Source organism: Gymnoscopelus microlampas (genome assembly GCF_963454915.1).
Source record: "Gymnoscopelus microlampas genome assembly, chromosome: 7".
Classification (NCBI taxonomy): Eukaryota; Metazoa; Chordata; class Actinopteri; order Myctophiformes; family Myctophidae; genus Gymnoscopelus; species Gymnoscopelus microlampas.
In genome coordinates, this window is record NC_139944.1 from 11,678,412 (window position 1) to 11,688,411 (window position 10,000).

Consider the following 10,000-nt stretch of genomic DNA (forward strand, 5'->3'; position numbering starts at 1 on the left):
AAGATAACTGACAGCTCATAACAGAGCACACTTTCTCCCTGGGGGACGAGGTGGTGGGGCGGCTCAAGTGGAAATCAACATCAAGGGCACAGCGCACACGGAACAACAGGATTCAACAGAGGCATCTTTCGGCTTTTTAACTCGACGAGTGGCCCCCATGATTCACTTTCGCTCTCTCGGAATAATGCTCCCACTGCTGTCCCTTTTTTGCGTGGCAGCTCTGCTGTCCTCCGGTGCATCCCCCACTTGTCTGCAACCTCCCTGCAAGGACAGCCTGGTGGCCGCGCCCCCCGCCGCGCACACCGTCGGGACGACGGGAGCAGGAACGGGGGTCGTCGGGGCCTGCGGCGAGGGGCAACAAGCCGGGACGACGACGGGCTGTAGTAGAGTGGCGGCCTCCTCCCTTCCGGCCATCTCGGACGCCTCTCGGACGAAGGTGGAGCAGAAGAAGCAGGACCTGCAGCAGGTTCAGCCTAAGGTGAGTGACGTCACATCCCGCCGCACCGCCGCGAGGTCAGCGGGAGGTCACGTTCCTGAACGCTCTCTCAAATGTGATGTTTTCAGAAAGGTTTAAAATATACTACCAGATCACTCGCATGCCTCGCACGAGTCAGTTTGCAGCATCGAACGCTGATCCTGACTGAGACTAAAGCTCAGACATGGGCAACTGGCGGCCCGGGGGCCACATGCGGCCCCCCCACCTTCACTTAATGCGGCCCGCAGGTTAATATCGGAATATTGATTATTGATTTCAGCTGTTCCAATTCCAAACATGCCCCGCTTTAATTACTTCAGTCTGTATTAGTAGCTTAATGACTAGTATTAAAGTTCTATTGTCTTTTTTTATGTCCAATGTATTTGTATTTAAGTTCATTACGTTAACATAAGTATAACTAAATGCATTTGAAATGAAATAAAAATGTTACTTTTCAGGATTCCAATTCAAAATTAGCAACAAAAAAAATCATCATTCCAATTCAAAAATAGCAGATCTACAAGCGGATCTGCTATAGCAGATCTACAAAAGCGCCAAGATAGCCTATTTTAGCTACTTTTGTGTGACATAGAATGGCGAAGTACGGCAGTCATTTACGAAAAAAGTTAAAATACGGATATGCCAGTATGCAATGTGGCCCTCTGGAGTGAGTGTGGAAACATAGTGGCCCTCTCCATCATCAAAGTTGCCCATCTGTCTGTGTGCTATGCCTCAACACCATAAGTCTGATTTAGGTGCACACGCGCTCACCAAAAACAACCGATTTACATGCTCACAATGCGCCAAGCTGCACTGCGTTGCAAAGCTTGTAGATCGGCTATTTACGCGGCACGACACCGGCGTGCGTGCACCTATACTGCAAGTATAACCCAAGCTTTACAAAGCCTGTTTCTGCAGCATGACGGGGATAGGGGGCAGAGCCTGGAGAAACAGTGAGTGACACCACATCATTCAACACGCTAAAGTCCAGCTGAGCCGCGATCTGTTGATTCAAGCGTGCAATGGAGACCGTGAAGGCCTCCAATCTGGCCGGGCCGTGGGGCCGGGCACTGGCAGCACGGGTCCCTTCTCTGGGGATTTTAGGCACTCTATACTCTCAGCAGCTCCTGACTGGCACACACACAGTGCAGGGATGGCAATCAGAGTAGGGATAAATATAGGTGCGCTGTGAAAATGTCCTCATCCTTTGGGCCGTGCTGAGCTCATCCAGTGACAGGTGTGCAAGGGGGCATTGTTACAATGATGATGTAAGTGTTAATGGCTGATTGAGTGATCCGCCACACATGGCCGTGTGAGGCTTTGTGGCTGTGGATGGATTGCAGGTATATATGGGTGCACATATATCGGGCAGAAACCTTATTTCAACTTCTACGCAAATGAATGCCGACCTGAAAATGCGTTTTTATAAATATTTAGCCAAAAAAAAAACAGTATTAAAAAGAGCTTGTGATTAAATAACAACTACATTGGATCTATTGGAACACAGGTACCTTTTTCCCATTTCCTGAAAAGTGATGATTCTAGAAATCGGTCTACATGGTTTTCAAGAGACAGCGATGATATGCTTTATTTATACAATCACAGAGGTACTATTTTCATATTCATGGAACTGTCTTGCAGGTAGGGCTATCAAACGATTAATCGGTTGGTTTGGTCTTAGTCGACCACGACTTTGTTAGTTGATTAGCTGCGTTTTTATGCTTTTTTTCCACGCTGAATTAATTATTTCCTGAAAGATTATGAACACAACCAGACAGTCTATAGGCCTATACCAACCTGAAATGGCTGGACTCTGAATGACTGTATGCAGCAAACACAATTTTACAGATATGTTAGCGAATCAGCTAATTGATTACCGTGAGCCAACAAATTACTATGACTATACACGAATCCACGGAGCGCTGCCCTGTAGGTGGCGCCGCCATTGCTGCGGTGTCAGACTCGATCAGCTGCTGCTGCGGTGTGTCAGTCAGCTGCAGTCACTGACTGCTCACGTTTACTCTTTTACCTGCTTTTTACTAACTTTTACTAACACTAACTTTACAAAGATGTACAGAAAATCGGGACGAACCTGCGTAGTTTATGGCTGCTCCAACAGCCAAGCAGGTAAAGAGTAACGTCAACAGACGGACAGAACCGCAGCAGCAGCTGACTGAGTTTGACACCGCAGCGATGGCGGCGCCACCTACAGGGCAGCGCTCCGTGGATTCGTGTATAGGCTCTATGCACAGCAGCCATATTGGAAAGTTGGGCCTCTTCTTACTTCCTTCACAGGTGTTACCACTGATACTAATTAAGGCTCTGTTCCATTCTGGTCAAACAGAGCCAGGGTGCTGATATTGTTCATGTTGGCTCACTGGAAACAATCCAGTGGGTATCAAAGTGTGGTCCAGGGACCCTCATGGTTCCTTGAGGGGCTCCAAATGGCCCCTTACGGGTGTGTAACTCTGAGAGTGTACAAATGGAACCAAATGGACCCTTACGGGTCCATTTGGTTCCATTTGTACACTCTCAGAGTTATGGGGGTCCTTGAAATTAAAACGTTTGAGAACCACTGTGCTACACTAAATGGAACAGAGCCTTCATTGGAATCATTGGTAACACCTGTGAAGGAAGTAAGGAAGAGGCCCAATTTCCTTTCAATATGGCTGCTGTGCATAGAGCCTAGTAGTCGACTAAGAATGCATTTAGTCCAGGACAGCCTTATTTGCAGGATAGCGCCGATTCCAAAGCATTCACCACCTGTTCATTTATAAGTTGAGCATGTGGCATAACTCTTTATGAAAGGGCAGAGTACTGATGTGACACAATGTCCCTGCAGACTGGACATGTCACCAAGCGTCTGGTGCAGCTGCAGCATTGCATGCGCTCCCTCCAGGAAACAGAGGCCCCCCGGGGCCAAGGGGGCCAGGAAGGTGACTCACTGGGGGCCATCCTGGCGCTAATGGCAGCGGTGCTGACAGAATGTGACCTCCACTGTCACAGCCAGGCCCTCAGGGCGATGGCCAAGCGACTGGGTGAGTAGCCTATAGCACATGGACACGCCACGCACGCACACGCCCAAACGCAATGAGTCAACCCGGACACACAAAGCTAAACCAATGCACACACACACACACACGCGCGCGCGCGTGCATGAACAAACACTCACACAGTGGTGGAAAAAGTACTCAAATGTTTTACTTAAGCAAAAGTATCAATACTGCAATGCAGAAGTACTCTGTTACAAGTAGAAGTTTGGTGTTCAAAATTTACTTGAGTAAAAGTACAAAAGTATTGGTATCAAAATGTACTTAAAGTACCAAAAGTAAAAGTTCTGAAATGTTTGAAAATAGCAGATCTACAAACTCACAACGCGTCGCAATGCGACACGTTGTGAGCTTGTAGATCGGCTATTTTCAAATAGCCCAGGTATAAAATAGGGTATGTAATGTATGTTTTATAATGTAACAATTTATATCTGCAAAGTAACAAATAACTGTAGTGAAGTAAAAGTGAAATATTTGCCTCTGAGATGTAGTGGAATAGAGGTAAAAGTATAGACAATTGGAAATACTCCAGTAAAGTCAAAAATACCAAAACATTTTACTTGTAAATGTACTTAGTTACTTTACAACACTGGACAAGCCACGCACTCGCCTAAATGCAATAAGTCAACACAGTCACAAAAAGCTAAGCCATGCTCACACACACATGCGCGCACGCACACGCACGCGCGCACACACACACACACACACACACACACACACACACACACACACACACACACACACACACACACACACACACACACACACACAGTAAACAGAAGCTCAATAAGGCCTGCCGAGTGTTGGTCAGAGGTGAGTGCATAGGAATGTAATGTCTGAGTTATACATGGCTGTGAGCGGGTGTCGTACAGCTCACATAGCAGGTCTACAAGCTAGTGCTGCGACGCGTTGTGAGATTGCAGATCTGCGCGACGAAGTGCAACTCAGGCTTAAAGAACGACTACGTCCATTTTCAAACCATGTTCATGTAATTGGTCTTCACTATAACGTGATAATATGGTACAATCTTTGTCTACTCGGTCTGTGTCTCAGAGGAGGGCTGTGGATACACTTCAGAATCCCGCCTACCAGTGACATCATCGATGGGGAATCCAAGCAATAGAAACGGCAGGCTTTCTATTCCTGGAAAGTTAGCATGCTATAATGGAAGCCATTGTTCTCGCGTTAATACAAATCAAAATATTTTTTTTTTCAGGTTTCTTGTTTGAAAAACAAAAAACTGCCAAAAGATGATGTCACTGGTAGGCTGGTGTCTGAACTGTCTGGAGCCCTCCTATGAGACACAGACCAAGTAGAAAACAATTGTACCATTTTATCATGAGCATTAGTGAGGACCATTTATATGAAAAGAGTTTGAAAATGGGTGAAGTCGTCCTTTAAGCGCTCTTACTGGGATGAGAAAAACGCACGCACGCACACACACACACACGCACACACACACACACACTCACACACACACTTAAACACGTACACACCACAGACAGATGGGGAACGGAATTGACACCATCCAGCCTGACATCATGTCATGTGTCTTTATATATTATACACAGAGAGCGCAGCGGTGGGGAGGCAGGGAGAGAAGGATCTGCTCCTTCTGCTGAAGAGCATCACACATCACCCACCCACAGGTGAGCCCACCCACCCACACACACACCCATCTAGGTTGATCTGTCCAACACCCAATGACTAGAGAGTATACGACTACTAGGTTGCAATGTTGCACGCCAATGGTCAACCACGTGAACCCTAACGTCCCTATTCTGGGGCCAACATTCGGTGAAAATAGTCAATAGGCTCTATGCACAGCAGCCATATTGGACAGAAATTGGGCCCCTTCCTTGCTTCCTTCACAGGTGTTACCAATGATACTAATGAAGGCTCTGTTCCATTTCGTGTAGCACAGTGGTTCTCAAACTTTTTAATTTCAAGGACCCCCATAACTCTGAGAGTGTACAAATGGAACCAAATGGACCCGGGAGGGTCCATTTGGTTCCATTTGTACACTCTCAGAGTTACCCTCTCAAGGAACCATGAGGGTCCCTGGACCACACTTTGAGACCCACTAGTATTTCTAGTGAGCCAACACGCACAATATCAGCACCCTGACTCTGTTTGACCAGAATGGAACAGAGCCTTCATTAGTATCATTGGTAACACCTGTGAAGGAAGTAAGAAGAAGCCCAATTTTCTCCAAAATGGCTGCTGTGCATAGAGCCTATCTACAAGCTCACAACGTGACACGTTGTGAGCTTGTAGATTGACTATTTTCGCCGAAGAGTTTTGACGTAGAGGGGGGGGGGGAAAGGAGCGGGCCAAGTACAGAGCCCTGGGGGACCCCGGTCTGCTAAGTACATAGGGTTTAAGAGGTTTTACGTCGTGTTTTTCAGTCGCCCCTGTGGCAAGGCTACATCCTCAGGACTGTGCCGAGATCTATAAGCTGGGGATCAAAGAGAACGGAATTTACACCATCCAGCCTGACCTGCATAGGCCAGCAGTGGAGGTACGTTATTTTATGCAACCATGAAACAAACAGTTTTGTGTGTGTGTGTGTGTGTGTGTGTGTGTGCGCGTGTGTGTGTGTGTGTGTGTGTGTGTGTGTGTGTGTGTGTGTGTGTATGTGTGTGTGTGTGTGTGTGTGTGTGTGTGTGTGTGTACCGTTATTTGACTTTGAGAACTCCCCTGTGTCCCCTGTCGCGTCTCCTCAGGCCGAGTGTGACATGGAGACGGCAGGGGGAGGCTGGACGGTGTTCCAGGGGCGGCAGGACGGCTCGGTGGACTTCAACCGCACGTGGAAGGAGTACCGGGAGGGCTTCGGCTCTCAGCAGGGCGAGCGCTGGCTGGGCAACGCGGCGCTGCACGCCCTCACCACCTCCGGCGGCGGGCAGCACCAGCTGCGCGTGGAGTTGGAGGACTGGCACCAGCAGAGACGCCAGGCCACCTACAACAACTTCAGAGTAGCCTCAGAGACACTGAGGTGATGATATATGCCACCAAGATACACACCCTGTTTATTTGAACAAGAATGTTTTAGCTCTCGGTGTCACGTGCTGGTGAGGTAAGAACCCAAATGCAGGACAGCCAGGCAAGGTGGTGTTCAAAACCCATAATTGGGTGTGTTAATACAAGACACAGGTGAACAGGAACAGGACAAACTAAAACAAGTGACAGGGTGCAATGACTCAACAGTCAAGGACTGACTGGGGAAGAAGACTGACATACACATGAGGGGTGATTACAAATCAGATACAGCTGGGGCAAACAGAAACGTAGAACCAAGAATACTAAATCAGGGAACAAAATACATAGAAGCTACAATCAATGACAGAGCCTGTGACTGTGAGTGACACTCGGAGGTGCAAGAGTGAGTGTGTGTGCGTGTGTATGTGTATGTGTGTGTGTGTGTGTGTGTGTGTGTGTGTGTGTGTGTGTGTGTGTGTGTGTGTGTGTGTGTGTGTGTGTGTGTGTGTGTGTGTGTGTGTGTGTGTGTGCGTGCGCGTGTGCGTGTGTGTGTGTGTTCCTCTCCTTCCCTCTGCTCCCCCATGCCATTGCTCTAAATAAGAATGAATTCATCAGCTGGTTAACGAACGCATTTAGACCGGGAACGCATCTGTGTCATTTTAAGATTTGTTTGAAAATGTGTGCGAATCTTTGAATATCTAGATTATTAAAGCAAACATTTGTAACTCAAATCTTTGCTTCTGGGGGTTCAAAATATTTTGAGATGGGGGCCAAATACATATAATTTTGGGGGTCCTTGACAAGAAACGGTTTGACAACCACTGATGTAGCAACATTAGGATTCAGAAGACATCTTGTAGAATCGGCCTCAGGTCTTCATGGGTTAAATAAAGGATAAAAAGTGGTAATCGCTTTGAGAGGATCCTCACAAGCCTCTTTCCGATACGTTTTTGCTAATCCTCCCAGGTATCGTCTGACCGCCAAGGAGTACTCCGGGGACGCGGGCAACGCCTTGAGCTACAGCAAGCGCTACAACCACGACGGCAGAGCCTTCAGCACCGCCGACAGAGACCACGACCGCTACGCCACCGGGAACTGCGCGCAGTACTACGGCGCGGGCTGGTGGTTTGACGCCTGTCTGGCAGCCAACCTAAACGGGCGCTTTTACAGAGGCCGCTACAGCGGTCTGACCAACGGTATCTACTGGGGCACGTGGTACATCCTGACAGATGGTCGCTCTGGGGAGCGCTACTCGTTTAAGAGGGTGGCGATGAAGACGAGGCCTCGGAACTTCTTAGGGCTGGCCTAGGATCCGACTAGAAACTGAAACCGGATGTTGAGGATGGAAAGACTCTAAACACACGCTGTACACGTTACTGAATCATCTACCGTCTCACATGTGAAACTTCTCAGTTGGTGCTTATTTCGCCTGATGACTGAGTCACACTCTGGACAGCAGTTTGGATGATGAATCAGCTCATGCTGCATTCATCAAGTACACAAGAAAGGCAAATGAGTGAAAAAAGAAGATTAAAGGAGTAGTTCACCCGAAAAATGACTTATTTTCTATCAATTACACACCCCATGAAGCATTGAATTTGTGGAGACTCATTGAGTCTCCTACTGGAAATACACCCGGTCATGAAATTATTGGCTCAGGAAGGAACAAAAACATCTCCATGAATTCAATGCTTCATAGGGTGTGTAATTGATAGAAAATAAGTCATTTTTTTGGGGTGAACTAATTCCTTTACTTCATCATTATTATTCACAGTCATCAGCAAATTGTAGACTTCAGATGATCAAGTTATTCTTCTGTCACCCTTTTGCAGCCTATGCGAAGAAATGTGTGTACATTGACCATAAATATTTCAGAAGGAAAGTTAGGTTGGCGATTATACCTGTAGAAATTATTGTCGAAATAAATCTCCCGTATCTTTATTGTACATAAAGGCGTTTATGACAGTTTTCTTGTTTTTGGTGGAGTGAAAGAGAATGGAAGGACTGTGTGAGGTGTCACTCAACAGAAAAGAAAGAGTGTTTACATTTGAAATGCGTGGATAACCCCCCGGAACCCCCCCCACCCCCAAGAACCCCACTTTGAGAACCAATACACTAAAACACTATAAATTTGATGAGATGAGTGCAGACTCTGATGTAGGCTATTAAACAGCCGTTCAGACTGCCGCTCTGCAACACTCGATCAGGTAAAAACTCAAGAATCTCTGTTTGTAACCGCTCACATGTAACTTCGATAGGCTATGATGTTTCACGTGAGCAGGGACGGATTCATAGGAGTTGAGGCCCCTTGGCTAGAGTCATTTTTGAGGCCCTCCTGGCACACATGCACACATGCACGTGTGCCAAAAGTTCTTTTTCCTTTTATTTGGGGTTTTTGTTAAAAAAAATGTACTTCATGAAGTGGAGTGGTATGTAGTATGGATGCATTATGTATGTGTGTGGAAAATACTGGATACAGTAGGCGGGCTTTAGACCGGATCAGGCTTTGACAGCCACCACAGGCACTGTCTGCAGTGTGGATAGCAGAGCAAGAAGCTCTCAATGTTTTAACCATAAAACAACTAAATACACAATAACTAAACACAAATCTCACTTGAATCGGATTGCAATACTTTACAATTTGATCATTAAAGAAAAAGCCCAGGGGCCAGTTGGGGGCCCCTGGGCTGCAGCCCACCCACCCTAGCCCAACGGTAAGTCCGGCCCTGCACGTGAGGCAACATCTAACCCTCTGCCAGGTGACATTCCTCCGGCTAAAGAGAGGCCATATTTTTTACACTTTGGCTATTCAAAAATCGAGAAAATGTGTGCAAATGAATATATTTATATTATTTTAAAGCGAATATTCTTAACTCAAATCTTTGCTTCTGGGGGTCCCTGGATCAACATACTTTGAGATGGGGGTCCGGGGCCAACTGCATATCATCTTGACATGAAAAAGATTGAGCACCACTGATATAGAAACATACGTTTTTCAGAATACTGTTGGGATTTAGTAGAATTGGCTTCAGGTCTTAATGGGTTAAAATCCTCAAAGTCATCCTCTACAAACACGGTACTCCTGCTACACATGCTAATGTTCTAATGGGTGACGGAAAGCTGACGCGACCACATTTCCACCTATACCCACAAACCTCTGTGTTCTTACTCCAAGGCAGTGGTGGAAAGTAACTAAGTACATGTACTCAAGTACTGTACTTCAGTACAATTTTGAGGTATTTGTACTTTACTTGAGTGTTTCCAATTTCCAATACTTTTACTCCACTACATCTCAGAGGCAAATATTGTACTTTTACTCCACTGCAATTATTTGAAAACTTGAGTTACTAGTTACTTTGTAGATTTTGATTATTACTACAAAACATACATGTACCACTTCAGCCCTATATATACATTTCGGCCATTTGAAAATCTACAAGCTCACATCGCGACGCATTGTGAGTTTGTAGATCTGCTATTTTCAAACGATTCTTAT

The 10,000-nt window shown here is 46.4% G+C and overlaps 1 protein-coding gene across 1 annotated transcript; it reads left to right on the top strand.

The window, feature by feature from the left end:
* Positions 1–184: 184 nt before the first annotated feature.
* Positions 185–8,023, top strand: LOC311048430 (fibroleukin; the record flags this gene model as incomplete). Its single annotated transcript, XM_084061688.1, has 6 exons — positions 185–478; positions 3,318–3,513; positions 5,097–5,174; positions 5,913–6,046; positions 6,252–6,520; positions 7,471–8,023. The coding sequence occupies 6 exons, from the start codon at positions 185–187 to the stop codon at positions 7,811–7,813; spliced, it is 1,314 nt and encodes a 437-aa protein (XP_083917814.1). The 3' UTR covers positions 7,814–8,023.
* Between the last annotated feature and the right edge of the window lie 1,977 nt (positions 8,024–10,000).